Here is a 16832-nt window from a genome sequence, read left to right as displayed (position 1 = left end):
TCAAATTACAAGAAAAACTAAATAATGTTTACATTAATTAAGTCTATTATTTTATTTTAAAAACATTTTCTCGCAAAATATTTTTGATTAAAATTTGATGAAGACAATAAATAAAGCAATCAGAAAAAACAATATTTTTAAAACATTAAAAAAAGTATATTTAATTTGACCAAACTTTTTTCTGTACGTACTACAAGTAGATAAGAAGAAACAGGGGGTGTCCAAACATGAGCATTATGGGCAATATGTAAAAGGTATCCAGAATCAGAATTTAGAAATTGATTAAATAAAAAACCATTCCACGAAGGGTGATTTATTTGTTTAACGATTCATTATTTATTAATCTTGATATTTAATGGGCTCCCACTTCCCAGAACCTCTGGCCACGCCACTTCGGAGCCTTTCCATTTGCTCTGCGAGAGAGAGAGAGAGAGAGGAGAGAGAGATTTGAATCGAGTGGTATTCCAACGTCGAAAGCATACACCAGAACACTCACACACACACACTCACTCACAAAGCTTTCTCCTCAAGTCTTCTCTCCTCTCTTCTCTTCTCTCTCTGTCTATATATCTACTCAGATTGGCCTTCTTCATGTGACAATTTGGGAGCTTCAAGGTTTTTCCTTGTGTTGGAATATTGGGACAACTCTCGTAGCAACAATTAAGGTATGTATGTTTTTCTTGTGAACTCTGTCGTCTGAGGAAGTAGTAGCTGTAGTATTAACAATGAATATACTCATGTTTCTCTAATCAGCTTCTTCTCGAGTTCTTATTCATATTCATTAATCCTCTGTGTTTTGTTTGGATGGCTAAGTTGGGGGTTGAGATTTGCGTAGAGAAACATGGTGGCTGCACTGTAGTTGCAGTGCGTCGCCGTTTCAGTTGACTGTTTTATAGTGTTATATATTATGTTTTTAAGTGGGAAAACAAAACAACCTACTCTAGTGTCTTTCTGTTATGCTTCTGTTCGCCGAGTAAAATATGCCAAAATCAATTAGTGGATACAGGACATCGATTTGAGAGTTTGTGGTCTGTGTTGTGTGTCTATTTATTTTATTTTTTTACCAATCAAACTTATATACAATTCTTTATATCTTTTGATGCTATTCTTTAATTCTTTTAATTAAAATTAAAACTGAAATTTATTAAAAACAAACTTTTATCGTGATGTCATGGACTTGAAACTAACTTTTCTTGTTTTAACGGAGGAATATAATCAAAACTGAGTTTTGCCATTTTTACTAATTACACGTTTAATTTTTATGGTCAAACAAATTTGATTTTTTATTCTATATTCTTTCGGTTGCCGTGTAACGGATTCTTTCTTGTTCCCTTTATCAAATATTAGTTTTGTTTGTAATATTCTAACAACAGTGCTCCATGAGTTTTTATAATGGAATACAGATTTTTTGTTACATGAACTCGGATCCTATCTAAGTGGGATGTTAACAGTGAGAAGCTTTTGTTTTCAGTCTCTTTTATTCTTTATGACTTTAGACCACAGAGACTAAAAAAAATTAAAAATAGTATTTATAAAAACTAAAACAGATTAAAATGGTTTGCACCGACACAAAAATATTTTTTAAGTATAAAAAATAAAGTTAAAGTGTGTATTCCCGTACAACTAAACGAGCAGTTAAACTTTATATTTTATTTCACTCAACTCTTGTTTTTTTTTAAAAAAAAAACATTTAAAAATAATTTTCTGAACTGAAAATAAATTTTGGACAGCTGGCAAATTATGGTACATGTGACATTTTGTGCTTAATTTGGAGGTTGTTTTCGCTTGTACATTCGAAAAGTTAAGCGTCATGATCCGTGTTCGAAAGTAGTTCCCTCTCTTGCTTTGTCTTAACTCTCCTCAGCCACATCTATTTCTTTCTCCGGGAAGCCAACTTTCTCATCTCACCATCTGAAGGACTCTGTAACAAATTTGTTATACTTTAGTTATTTATACCTAATCATATTTTTCCGTGAAAAAAGTATATATGTCTCAACCAGTTATATTCTTAATTCATAATTAATTTGTTTTTCTAATTTTAGAATATGTCGTTGGTTAGAGTCATGGTCAAGTTGGATTGCAGGGGGACCCTTTCAGATTTTGAGATAATCTTAGACAATGGGGTGATGTCAATTTGGCATGGTACGTCGTGGGATGAGTGAAATCACTAGGAAAGCAAAATAGAAATTAGGATTCGGGTTGCAATTGGAATCAAGTCTTTATGTCACATTCGTATGGTTTTTGCTTTTTTTTGGCTCAAGAATCTATTTTTCTTACTCACCAAAGCGTAAGCTACCTTTGAGCACCACATCACAAAATGGGTTCTTCTGGAAGTTAAATATTAATTTCGTTTGAAAATTCAAACTCTTCTCAAAGACACCTTTCAATGTTATGGGTCCTTGGTAAGAGTGGCTTTGGTTGTGGTAAAGAATGAGCTAAAGATATGACTTTTTCGTTTCCTTTTTCTATAACCCCGTTTCGGTATATTGATTATATCTGTTCTGTTCGCCCCCAAACACATACTAGTTATATTTCTTTTTCTTGCATTTCATGGAAGTTGGTGGAATGGAATGATTCTGGAACGAGACGAATCTGTATCAAATGGGAAAAAAATTATGATAAGGAAACTTAAAAAAATGATCAGATTCATTCAACTACTATCTGCATAATCCAAATCAACTTAGTGGAAAGTTTGTGAAGCAAAATGCTTTTTGGGGTGTGCTCAAAAGAAAAAAAGTAAAACACTTTTGCTGATGCCGTGATTCTCCAGGCATTCTTGTTGTTGACTCTTTATTCTTATCTCTCTCTGAACTTTTGCTAATACAATGCACATGGAACACTCAGCATTCACCTTATTCCTGATATCATGTTCAAAGGTCAAGATAAGGAGCATGCAGAATCGTAAATTCTGTTGTAGGGGATGCTTGAAGTGCTGAGTCAGTGAGTGACGAAACATTGTACTGATGATTTCTGCCTTATACTGTTTGACACACACAACATAAGAGAGGGAGAGTTTCAGTCTGATATGATAAGAATCAAGAATAACCAGCATAGAAATGTAGTCCATTATGGTGAAGTGTGACTGTGATATTAAACAGAGTCATCATGGAATAATTACTTGTGTCAAAACTATTAAATTGAAAAATATGGTAGTAATTGACGAACTCTTGTTTCCTTCTCTTCTGTGCATCTCTAAAATGATAAATTTTGTTACTGATGTACTGTTTTTTATCTGCATATTTTCCATGCTCATACAGGAAAACGAAGCACCCCCATTGACTAGAGAAGTTGATTAAATGGCTAAAGTTTGTTGGCCATATTTTGATCCCGAGTATGAGAACTTCAGCAATAGAATGAACCCACCAAGGTTTACTAAATTATTTTCTGGAATTACAAGTTCGCTTTTAAATGGTCAGCAAATTAAATAGCCTCTTTAAATGAAGGAATGGATCACTGATCATAATCATCATAAAATCAATTCTAGAGTTGATTTTCATGGATATTTAACCATCTATCAATAGAAAAATTCCCCAAGTGTCACTTGAGTGGATTTACTTACTAAACAAGAATGGAACAGAATATAAATTTAAAAAAGCTGCTTTAATTCCTCACTTGCTTTTGTTAAAAAAAGAGACAATCAACTCAATCCCATACCCATATGGAAGTAAAGGGCTCAACACCTTGTAGAATTGGGGTTTAAGGTAAGACTTTATAGAACCATCACAAAAAATGAATGGTTGATGATGAACTCTGTTTACAACTTTGCAGGGTCTCTGTGGACAATGAAAGTTGCCATGACTGTACACTGATCAAGGTATAATTATAAATAAAGAAATTGTGACTATTTTTCCCTTACCCACCTTGTGAGTTGTGATTTGGCCATTGAGCTTCTTAGGTGGCCCAGCTTCTGGTATTTAAAGTTTTCTTGAACTGTTGAACCTAGAGCTATGATTTTTTTTATTTATGTTCTAATTACATAAGATTTTCAAACTTAAAGTCAAATGAGATTTCATTAGTCCTTGATCAAAACCGTAGTCAAGCTTAATTTCAAGTGATCAAAAGAAAATCCTCACAGGATGATACCAGAAGTAGTAACAAAATTTGGACACAAAATTCAACAGATAAAATTCGTTGTCAAAATGGTCTGTATCCTGAAAAGTTTATTCCTTTTAAATGATGAACACCATATGATACTCACTGCATTGTCATGAGATCACCATTTTTCAAATTTCTTGAAAGAATCTTTTATATTTGGAGACTAGTGAATGCAATATGTAACTGTAGTGTGTTCCTCTACTAATCCACTTTTATCATCCTCTCCCCGTCAAAAAAAAAAAATACAGGTTGATAGTGTTAACAAACCTGGAATTCTTCTGGAAGTGGTGCAAATCTTGACCGACCTTGACTTCATAATTACAAAAGCTTACATATCTTCTGACGGCGGTTGGTTTATGGATGGTATGTTGTTACTAAATTGATCTTACATATTTCATGCTAACATGTGTCCAAGCCCTTTCTACCTAAATCAAATGTTTAGCAGCTAACTTGTTCGCCTAATGAAATGCAGTATTTCATGTCACGGATCAGCAAGGAAGAAAGATAACAGATAGCAAAACCATCGACTTCATTGAAAAGGTAACTATCAACCCTTTTTCTTGAACTCACTAATCTGATATAATTTTTATATCTAATATACCACGTAAACATGAAAGCCTTAAATTATTGGTGAAAAGTGAAGTAGCACAACACTCTCGGACATATACAAATAGACTAAAGAAGGGAGAAAGTTTTGAAGAGTAAACTTTGTCTCGAAAAACAGCATGATTGAGAAAGTTCATTTTTTTGGTTCCTTAAAAAACCATGACTGTAGTGTAAATCAGATATGTCAAGAGATATATAAATATTGAAGAAAGTAAGAAGCCAGTGATCAGATTCCCTTACTAGGAACCAGCAATCGGCTCAGTCTATCATTTCCATAACTGCATACAGTATAAAACCTATATAATAATGCATATCAAATACTAAGAGCTACTTGATAACAGTTTTTCTTACAATAGGCTCTAGGACCAAAGAGCCAGAGCACAGAAGGGGTGAAATTTTGGCCAAGCAAAAGGGTTGGAGTGCATTCTGTGGGTGATCATACAGCCATTGAACTAATTGGCAGAGACCGTCCTGGTCTCTTGTCTGAGATTTCAGCTGTTCTTGCCAACCTCCATTTTAATGTTTTTGCAGCAGAAGTGTGGACTCATAACAGGCGAATTGCTTGCGTTCTTTATGTCAATGATGCTACAAACCGAGCTGTGGACGAGCCAAACAGATTATCTCTAATGGAGGAGCAGCTGAACAACATCTTACGAGGATGTGATGGTGAGAAAGTTGCTAGGACTAGTTTCTCCATGGGTTTCACCCACATGGATCGGCGGCTTCACCAAATGTTGTTTGCTGATCGGGATTATGAAAGTTATAGAGTAGCACCAGACGTTAATTGTCCTCTCTCTTTCAGGCCTAAAATCACAATAGAACGTTGTGAGGAGAAAGGGTACTCAGTGGTCACAGTCAAGTGCAAGGATCGGGCAAAACTCATGTTTGACATTGTTTGCACTCTTACTGATATGCAATATGTTGTTTTCCATGCCACAGTTTCATCAGATGGCCCTTACGCATCCCAGGTATATTACATTGCTATTCTGTTCTGCATGTTTATACACTACAAGTGGTGAGACTCAAGTCAGAAGTGTTAACTAAAAGGGTTGGTTGATGTTGTACTTTTAGGAGTATTTTATTCGACATATGGATGGATGCACACTTGACACTGAAGGAGAGAAAGAAAGGGTCATCCAATGCATTGAAGCTGGTATTCGAAGAAGAGTAAGCGAGGTAATTAACATTCACATTTGAATTTGTTTCTATATGCTAGTTGAACTATTGCAAAAACAAAAACAAAAAGATGGATGAACTTCTAATTCTCAAATCTCCTCTCCCAGTAAGTCTCCCATGCTCTAAGAAGGATATTGGTTTTGTTTGGAAGTTTTATTGTAATCTTTATTTTAACTAAATACATTAGTCAGTAAGATACATGAATTTTAAGAGAGGCTTTACTATTTCTACTTAGTATGTAGTGTTTGTGATTGTACAGTAGAATGTTTTCTGAATTTAACATAATTAATACATTTTGCATCTGCAGCTATCTACTTGTATTGCTGCACTGGTACGGCAAATACATGAGCTAAGCATCATATGTCCACTAGTGACAGTGATGGGATCTTTTGCCTTCAATAGAGCTTAAGAATCTATATGCTCCATGTAATATCATCCACTTCCCTACATCTTAAAAACATAAAAAAAAATCACATAAAGGAAGAGTAATTATTTTCTTATATACTTTATTTTCAATCATATTCAAATTAGGCCTATGACAAACAGAATAACAGTTGTGCTGGGCATGCAGATTATCACGAGTTTATGTTGTTGACCAATTAGAAATTAACGTAAAAAGTTAGCATTTTGGTGATAATGTTAAGTAGTTTTTAGGGAACAGGGAATATATCTGAAGTCTTAGTCTTGATTGTGAACAACAGGGTGTGAGCCTTGAGCTGTGTGCAAAGGATAGAGTTGGGTTGCTGTCTGAAGTAACAAGGATTCTACGAGAGAATGGGTTGACAGTGTGTAGGGCAGGTGTCTCAACGAGAGGGGAGCAAGCATTGAATGTGTTCTACGTAAGGGATGCATCAGGGAACCCAGTGGACATGAAAACTATGGAAGCACTTGGCAAAGAAATAGGTAAGACAATGATGGTTGATGTGAAGAGAGTGCCAACCAATGCTACAGTACCAGAGACTCGAGGATGGGCTAAAACCAGTTTCTTCTTTGGTAACTTGTTGGAAAGGTTCTTGACCTGATAAACAATCTTGCATTTATTCTGAATGCTTTGTGAAAGACACATCACCATGTACAGAAGAATAAAGTTGTTTGTGTCTCAAACGTTAGCTGTGTTTGGACATTGACCTATTGTTGGTATCAGAATTCAGAACAATGCATTCTGTTTGTTATTCCACCTAACACACTTTCTGTATCTTTCGTGTATCATGTTTTGTTTTAAATTTTGAATTTATCTATACCATTGAGTTTTGTAGTTTACTTTCAAGATAAGTATTTCCAAAACTAAAATCAAAAATACTTAGAGAGATGTTTTATCATCGTGTCTGATAGAAGAAACTAAATTCTGCTTTGTGCCTTACACTACACTTCATTAATTGTATGAAGAATATATATATATATACACTACTTTTTTGTTTGAGAATAAAAATCAATTATGAACATTGATCAACGAAAGTTTTTAATGATATTTTATTTTACAGGTGATTATAAAAAAATGCTGTTTCGTACTTTTTAAGGTTTGCAAGTCAATGGAAATGTTTTTATATGAGCATTTAAAATAAATAAATGAAATTATTTCATCTATATTAATTATTCACAAAAATTATGAAATCTTGAATGAATCCCCGTGCAATGATTATTTTCCTGAATTTTGAAGTTGTAATATTGAGATAACAGTGTTTTTTCCACCTCTCAGAGCTATGAATCCCCATTTATTTTTTTTATATCATAGATATGATATAATTGATGGAATGCACTGAGACGAAAACCTGTGCAAGATTCAGTAGTGGTACACATTCCTCACTACAAAGGAATTCACCGTTTTCCTTTGCAAAACATGTCTGGATAAATGAAGAAAAAGATATGCTTTAAAATGCATGGATTAAAGGTACGCACTTAGGACAAATTGCCGAAAGCTGCAACAACTCAATAATAGTAATAATTAATAATAATAAAAAAAAACAATAAGACCTTCCATTCCCACTTGTGCATTCTCCAACCCTTTCCAATTCATTTAAATATTCGTTTCGTTGCGTGTTATTTCATTATTTGGGTTTTTTTATTCAGTTGTTATTTTTTCTTGAGTTTAGGTGTGTTTAATGTAACAGAAACCTTATTAAAAAATAACTAAACAAAACAATTTCATCTTGTTCTGTAGTTTGAAACGAATGCATTTAATTACAACTTACAAGTTTCACTTTAGGATTTATTGTATTTTTAGTTATTTAGGTACTGTAATCAAGTTTCTTTTTTGTCAACAAATATTAATTATTAATTGTTAATTTTTTTTAATGAAGATATTATAAATGAAGTGATTTTAGATCATCATATTATAATCGTATAAATGAGATTGTTTAATTATTTAAAACATTTGAGTTTTGTATTTTATAATTTAATCAATCATTTTGTATATTTTGTATATAATATATTGTATTTTTTATCTTATATTGATAATTAAATATTGAAAAATATGGATGATAATGCAAGTTAACTTACTCTATTTTGGTCGGTATTTAGTCCGTAAAAAGTAAGTCGAGATGACTTATCCTGTATAAAGAATAAAGACTAATTTCTTTTATTAGCCTCACATAATATTCAGCTCCTGGGTTGTAGGTCAGTCTGCATAAAAAATTATTCTTTTGTAATTCTTCAATTATAGTATATCAAATACAAAATTTTAATAATCTTATTTTTACGTAGTTAAATTAGTAGAAATAAAAATCCTATAAACCTATCTCTTAATGGTTTGGAATGGAAAATGAAGCGAATAAGAGAATGGTTTGATCAGGAAAAACCTTAATTTGGTACATTCATGGAAGAACTTACATGTACATCACTATCTAATGTTAGGGAAGATACAATGATATGGAAAGATGAAGAAGGGGACAACTAAACTGTCAAATCAGCCTATAATAAGTTGCTCAAAATGATTCATAGGGAACACAATGAAGTCTTCAAAAAAATTTGGAAGATCAAAGCTCTTCCCTCAATGCAACACTTTGCATGGAAAGTTCTCCTCGTCAGAGTGGCAACTAAGGATAATTTGACTATGAGAGGTATTTTGATAGGATCTACCTTATGTGTTATGTGTAGTAATGATGAGGAAAGTGTCTCCCATTTGTTATTTACATGCAATGTTGCTCAGAGTGTATGGAAACAATGCCTTAGATGGGTAGGAATTACTAGTGTTAATCATAATATCCCACAACATAACTTTAGTTAGTTTGACCTTATGAAATTGAATAGTAAAGAAAACAATATTTGGGGCTATATGTGGATGGCAATTTTATGGGCTCTATTGGACCAGATGAACAAAATTATTTTTAGGAGTGAATTGGTAGACGCTTTAGAGGTCTTTACTCTAGCACAACTTAAAACTTGGGGTGGATAACTAGTAAATACTCAAAAGACAACTTTACATATTCTGAATGGTGTCTAAGCCCTAACACTCTTCTAAGATCCTCCAAATGACGCATTAACAATTGGGTAAGTGGGTAGTTCTTGGATGTACATATGATATATAAAATCCATTGGAGTAGAATAAAGATATAAGACAACTTGTCGTCAATTGCGGACCTAGCATGTGACCGAGGGGAGCCACGGCTCCCCCAAACTTTTTAATTTTTAATTTTATATATATTTATATATTTTTTAAATTTATGTTTATATATTATTTTTATTTTATATATTATTTATATATTTTTAAAAAATAAAATAAAAACTAATTTGATGGATCTTGATTAATAAAGGATTAAGGTTTTGTATCTGACAATAAAGTTTTTTTCACAACAAACCGTTAATAAAATGTAAATATGAAAAGAAAGATAGATTGAGAAACGAAGATGAGAGAACAGAGAGATCAAAGAACTCATATTCACAAGATCTCGTGAATCAGTATCTTAGTATCCTAGTATGATTTATGTAGGTTAGATTTATTTTATGTAGGTTAGATTTATGATTTTTCTATTACGATATTTCTTCTAAATTAAGTTTTTCCTAAATTAGTATGAAAACTAACTTGATTTTAGAGATTATTTGGTGAAATTGACATGAACCCTAATTATATTTTTCTCAAATTAGTATAACCATACATTATAAAATGTTGTGATTTTATGTTTTTTAATGCATACAATGAATTAGTTGAATAATTTTGAATTGGATTAGAAATTAGAATACTCATTTTGCGTGAATTCAATTAATTAGAAAGATAAAAAATTGAGAAGTGTGAATTGTAATATGAAAATGGTTTAAGTAAAAGAAATAATTTTTTTAATTAATAAATTATATATAAAAAATTTAAATTGACACCCCTAAATTTTTTGTCCAAGTTTCGCCACTGCTTGTCGTCATCTGACTTGAGAACAAAATGAACCCCTTAGTATTTGTATGATGAACTAACAAATTGTTTCTACATATCACTCATGTGGGAAGCACAAGAACACATTGACCAGAAAGAAAGATCAACATCTAAAATAGAAAAAGTGTTGTTTTTAATCAAAATACTTTGTTAGCACAAGAATGACATGAATAGATTCTAATTGTTATAATATAAAGCACTTTGCGATATAAAAAGAATTTGATGTATAGGAGAACAATGTAAATTTTTATATATGGGTTAAGAGACCCCAAGTTGTCCTATTATTTTTATAAAAAAAAAAAAATCTTCAATCATGTTCTCCCATGCTTTTTTTACGAATTTGTGAACATGTTTGCATAGCACACCTACGTTATCATCTCTTTGAAAAGCAATAAAAAACTATAAGACCACATATGCAATTTTTCATTCTTACTTTGATTAAGGTGTTATTATTCTCATCACTACTTTCATGACTTCTTTTATTATTTTTATTATAGATATTCTATTTATTATTATTATATTAGAGTTATTACAAAAACTATGGTGAAACAAAATATTTATTACGTTATATTTATTATTATTATTATTATTATTTTTAATGTTAATATTTTGGTAATAAATGTTATTATTATTTTTATTACTATTATCATAATAATAATATTTATTATTAAGATTTAATTAAATTTTAAATTTTGTATAAATTTATTATTTTTAGTTATGTTTTTATTAAATACTTTTTGTTTAATAAATAATTATATTTTTTAATTGAATCTTCATTGTTTAGTTTTTCGTAATTGTGTGACGTGACATCGTTATTTGGTTGTCTCTACAAATAAAAAGAATGTGAGATTTTGTGATTAAAATTAAACAACAATGCGATTAATGTAAAATGACATATAATTTTTATTACTTTTATTGAGAGAGTTTTGAATAATAAATGACTTTAGTTGCCATTTACATCAGTAGTAATAATCATAATATTTTCTTAATTAGCACAGAGGATGACATGAAAGTTATTGAGAGTACAATGATCTCATGATCGATATGTACTTAATTAAAATAATATAAATCACTCATTATTTTACATTAAAAATATTATCCATACGTAACAAAATAAGTAAATATAAGTACGAGATCCACTCACACATTTAACCAAATAATTAAAATGCACAAACACAATTCAAAAATATAAAAATTTTAAATACAAATTTGATAAAAAAATTAATAAAAATTTAATTATAAATTCTCAATTTTAGATACTTAAAATTTAATTACACTTTAGTATTATTTTTGTCAATTTTACTATTAAAACAGTCATTTTATTATTATAGTTGCTATTATCACCTTTATCATAATTTTTATTATATGTTTTGTTATAAACATTTTCATCATTATGTTACCGTTCCTGATTACCCAATTTAATATCATATTATAATTATGGTTAATACTAAACATTGAATATATTGTATCATGGTTATGCATTATACTTTTTTTCATCTTATCATATTTAAAAATAAAACGACTTTAGAAATTATATAACTAATATATATATATATATATATATATATATATATATATATGTACGAAAAAAATATAATGTGTAATTTAATATTTATTTTGTGATACATAAGTTTTTATTATTTTTTTAGTATATTTTGCTATATGTTTCTTTCTTAATCCAAACAATTCAGCTAAAAACTAAAAAAAAAAGTTAGGAAACTTTGATACATATACAAGATATGATTGAAGCAAAAGGAGACCAAAAAGATATTTGTGATTGATTCATTCATGAATGGAAAGATGACATGGTATTTGTTTATTGACATGACATGATTGAAGGCAACCAGAAATACAGCTTGTGATTACTTCCTTCCTCCAGATTATTTTGACTAACTATTGTTTGGTACACGCTTCATATTTCATTTAGTATTCCCTCTTTTTTCATCCATAAACAGAACCACCAAATTCGTTTTGCATATTGTCATTTATAATGAATGGTGAAACATTTCTTATACCAAAAATATTAAAATACTCATTTTAACAACTTTCATAAAGTTCAATAAAAAAAAAAAAAAAAAACTTCGATATGACAGAAGAAGATATATTTTATGCGTTCTTTGAAAATTAGTAATATAAAAGAGGTTGTTAAAGAGTAATAGGACGGCTGAAAACCAAAATTGAAGTATTTTATTTAAAATTTATTTTAAGTTTTTTCTTTTGTAAAAAATAAGGTATTTTGAGTATAATTTGATGAAAAAAAGTGTATAGAATGTATATTTTAAGAAAATATATATTATTAATTTTAACATAATTATTTTTTACTAATAAATCTCTCAAATTTGTTTTTCAATAACTTGGATTATATGTATTTTTCTTTGTCAATAGTACAATCATCTTTTGTCTCTCAATCTTCTTCTCATTGTTCCAAGTTTAAAAGTTAGAATTATCATCATCAATAACTATTTCTCTTTTCTTTTTCTCTATCGTTATTTTTACTTATATCTATATTGTTATTATCTTGTTCATTCAAAAAATACCCACTTGTATTTTCTAATTCATCTTTCGTATCTATTTTTATAAATTTATTCATAGTTCCTTTTTGTGATACAATTAAAGCCTTAATTCTCTATTTTTTCTGAATTTTTGAATAATTTGATTCAATTTTTTTCTAGTTGACATATTTATATATTTTTATGTAAAATAAAATGATTATAATTATAAAATACTACTAAAGATAAGTATATAAAATGAGTAAGTTAAAACAATAAAACATGATTCTGATGTCAAGAAAGTAAACTCGATAATAGACTTGTAGGGTGTTAAGTCTCAAGTTTCTCTCTCATTCTTAAGTCTCAACTTTTTCACAAACCTACAGAGCTTATTTTAAGATTAATTATTAATAAAAATGATTAAAAAAATTATTGTTTTTTTAATTTGACAAAAAACCCAACTTCGAATTATGCTCAAATTAATCTATTATCCACAAAAAAGACTAAACTTTAATCTAATTAATAGTTTTGTAGAAAAATTTTAATTTTTCATTAAGATATATGTAAACAATCTCTCAAAACTCGTAAATCTAAGAATACCGAAAATCAAAATTGGGCAAAAGAAACACATTTTTAATTTTAATACAATTCCAACAAATAGAATAAAAACAACATCAAAACACATAGAAAGAAAAAACATATTAACCAGCCATGAAGATGAAAAGATTGGTATACACGAACAACATGAGATTCAAGGAATGTAATATACCAAAACCATAAAAAAAAAGACTCTAAAATAGAAGAAGAACAAAGAGAGACGACATAAGTTACTAAAAGATAAAATGAGAAAATAGAATCAAGATTGATTATAAGAAACTAAACATAACTAATAATTCTCTTTTTCGTAAACAAAATTATAAGTTACAAAAAAAAATGTTTTAACTCATTAAATATTATTTTTAATAGCAATAAAAATCAACATACACTAATAATAATTAAATTAAATTTTATTCTCACACATAAACTTATAATTAATTTAATAGAGCTATATTAGTAATAAAATATTCTTTTTCAGGTCTTTTTTTCTCTTTTAATAGAAGTATATTAGTACTAAAAAAATTTTGGAGACCTTTTTTTCTTAAATATACTATTGTAATTAATTTAATAAAAAAATATTAGTAATAAAAAATATATTTTTGAGGTCTTCTCTATTTGAAAAACTAAAATGAATGTTTTACTTGCTTTACTCTTGAGCTAACCTTAAATGTAACACACATGTACAAAAGATAATTTATAGTGTTAAAACTTTATATATATATATATATATATATATATATATATATATATATATATATATATATATGTATAACGAAGGAATTAAATACATTTTAGTATAACATGAGTGATTATATAAATAAATCAATATAGTAGACAGTTGGTGAAAAATCTTAAAATTTTAAAATTTTTCTTAATGAATTTGTTTTTAAGAAAGTAAGACCGAATATGATAAATAATATACACGTAAAAGAATATATATTAAATATTATTTTAAATTTTTTAGTTAAAAATGATGATAATCTTTTATATGAATTTAATACATGTCTTATTCATTTTTAAATATTCATAATAAATCTTTTTCAAAAAATTTAACAAATTCAACAAGTTACAATCATATCATATATAGAATTTGTCATATCTATATCAATTTAAATCATATTTCACTTAAATTAAAACTGTGTTATCCTTTATAAAACTAACTAAAATAATTTTTTTTTCATATCTTTCTTATTTTCATAAGTATAACAAGTAATAGTATGTAACTGAAATAATAGAGGTGAAAAAAATTATTTTAACATAGTGAAATGACAAAAAACCAAAGTAGAAGAAATCAACAAATTTTCCGACATTTAAATTTAAATTGCTTTTATATAGATTAGATAATCCTAAATTTTATTAGAATACTATTATTATGAATATGAGTCAATTATTATGAATATGAGTCAGGATTCAGCCTCCCTCTTTGTGGTCGTGGTGATGGTTTAAGTTTAAAATTCACACCATGACTTTATGTTTGGATGAATCATTTCAACAATGTTGAGAAATTGAAAATTATTGTATTTGAATTACTTGCAATTGAATTTTCCTTCATTTTCTAAATAACTTATTTGGATAAAGAAATTAAAATATCTTACATTTAAATTTCATGTTTGAATAAAACAATTGAATTTCTTGTGATGTGACACTTACACGATTACTTTCCATAAATGTTACTATATAATATTTTGTTACAAGAGACCCTAATGCCACATAATACAGTTAATCTCCATAAATTTTATAATTTAATTAAATTTAAAAACTATTTTCGTTAAATATAGTAAATATTTGAAAAAGATATTGTCATCACCATCTTTTCTAACAAATATTATGTGGTAACATTTATGAAAAGTAACATTGCAATATAACTACTATGTCACAAAGTTAACTATCATACTTAAATGTAGAGGCTCAATTGAAAAGGTTTAAACTTTTAAGAAGAGATCACAAAAATTTATTAGGACTCAATTGAAAGTTTTCAAATTTATCCAACTTAAAATATAATTAAGTCTTTATTTTAATGTATACAATTTTTAAATTAAATTTTAAAAATATTAGTCAACTTAAATTTTTTTAAATAATTTATATTGTTAAAGGTCTAGAGAGTCTAGAGTGTAAGGTTGTGAGCAAAAAGAATTTTAAATTCCACTTATTTTGAATATATTTGAATTTATACTGATTTAACTAATTGAAATACTTTTAAAAAATAATTACGTTTTAAATATTTTTTAATTTCTCTGTTGAAACAATACATTTCATTATAAAAAATTATATAAATTCTTAAAAAAATAAATTATTTCATTGAAATATTATATCCAAACATATCATATGTCTTTTTGCATCATTACCACACTTGATGTCTTTCGATACTCAACTTATTAAGCACATAAAGAATTAAAAGAATAAAAATTATTTTAATTTAACTTTAAATTAAAAAATAAGACCGAATTATTTGAATAACAACTAAAATAATTTTAGATCCCCGATAGATGAATGGCCACAATTTTAGATAGACGTTGGACGTCTCCAAAACACATACATTTCTACAATGACAACTTGATTGACCTCCACAATGCAAAAGCACAAAGCGATTTTGGGATAAACATAAAACAAAATTACATCAAATCATTTCGTGTAAAGGTTACCCAGACGCAATCCCAACTCACCCAAACCAAACTCTCCAACCCCATTTCAAATTCCTACGCCTACACGTATGAATAAGCTATCATATTCTTTTTTTTTTTTTTAAATTCACTTTCAGATTATTTTCCACGTCTCTTAGTTATAATAATTCAATAAATTCTGTATATTTCATAAGATTCTTTACAATATGGTGTCCCCAAGTGTATTCTATTAAATATTCAATATAAGCACACAATAAAATAATATTTTCCCTTAAAGTTCAAACACTCATTTCATGCGCCATCGAGCTTGAAATTATATGATCTTATATCTAGTTGCTTCCAAGGAATGTTTTATTTCTGGTGATTGTCAAAGGAGGAAGAAGAATCTAGAGTGAGACATGCATCAAAATGTCAAAGTGTTTATGTATTTTTTTTTCTTAGTTAGGATTATCTTTAAATTTATTATATTTATCACGTACAACAAAATATGAGCATACACAACCCTTTTCTACACTTCTTTACAGAACATTAAAACAATATCGGGTCGACAAAAGAACATGGAAATACGCAATTATGCGTCGATGTTATAGGAAAAAAAAATACAATAATAAGTTTGTAACGTTACCATAATAAGCTTATGATTTCAATTTGGAACTTCCAAAATAATGTATTAAAGAGGGGCCTAATCTAAATCCATCACACTGTTAAATACTAATTTAAGAAAGCATGAAGAGTGAAGACATAATAACAACTCTAAATTCATTAACATGATTATAGTTTGGTTATATCTAATAATTAAAGTGTAATTGCAATTTGTAGCCCTCCGATGTGACCTGTGTCCTACATGGAAAACTTGCTTCCATTTTGATTGATGGACTCATACATGTTCAT

The 16832-nt window shown here is 28.6% G+C and overlaps 1 protein-coding gene across 2 annotated transcripts; it reads left to right on the top strand.

Annotated features, from left to right (window-relative positions):
- Positions 1–360: 360 nt before the first annotated feature.
- LOC114164168 (ACT domain-containing protein ACR3-like) lies at positions 361–7072 on the top strand. Of its 2 annotated transcripts, XM_028048723.1 has the most exons (9): positions 361–665; positions 3258–3367; positions 3769–3814; positions 4344–4458; positions 4568–4635; positions 5058–5669; positions 5773–5877; positions 6185–6303; positions 6579–6746. In XM_028048723.1, exons 2-8 carry the CDS (start codon positions 3297–3299, stop codon positions 6284–6286), a joined length of 1119 nt encoding a protein of 372 aa, XP_027904524.1. In that variant the 5' UTR covers positions 361–665; positions 3258–3296; the 3' UTR covers positions 6287–6303; positions 6579–6746. The 2 variants fall into 2 exon arrangements, with proteins under 2 accessions (XP_027904524.1, XP_027904523.1); XM_028048722.1 differs by lacking the exon at positions 6185–6303 and having other exon boundaries at positions 363–665; positions 6579–7072.
- The last annotated feature ends 9760 nt before the right edge of the window (positions 7073–16832 follow it).

This window comes from Vigna unguiculata, chromosome 9, assembly GCF_004118075.2.
Source record: "Vigna unguiculata cultivar IT97K-499-35 chromosome 9, ASM411807v1, whole genome shotgun sequence".
Classification (NCBI taxonomy): Eukaryota; Viridiplantae; Streptophyta; class Magnoliopsida; order Fabales; family Fabaceae; genus Vigna; species Vigna unguiculata.
Note: the sequence above shows the minus strand (reverse complement) of the source record. Positions and strands in the feature narration are given on the sequence as shown.

Coding starts and splice junctions, on each gene's coding strand:
- LOC114164168 (XM_028048722.1), top strand. CDS start 3,297: ATGGCTAAAGTTTGTTGGCCATATTTTGATCCCGAGTATGAGAACTTC. Junction 3,815..4,343: donor ATGACTGTACACTGATCAAG/GTATAATTATAA, acceptor AAAAAAATACAG/GTTGATAGTGTTAACAAACC. Junction 4,636..5,057: donor CCATCGACTTCATTGAAAAG/GTAACTATCAAC, acceptor TTCTTACAATAG/GCTCTAGGACCAAAGAGCCA.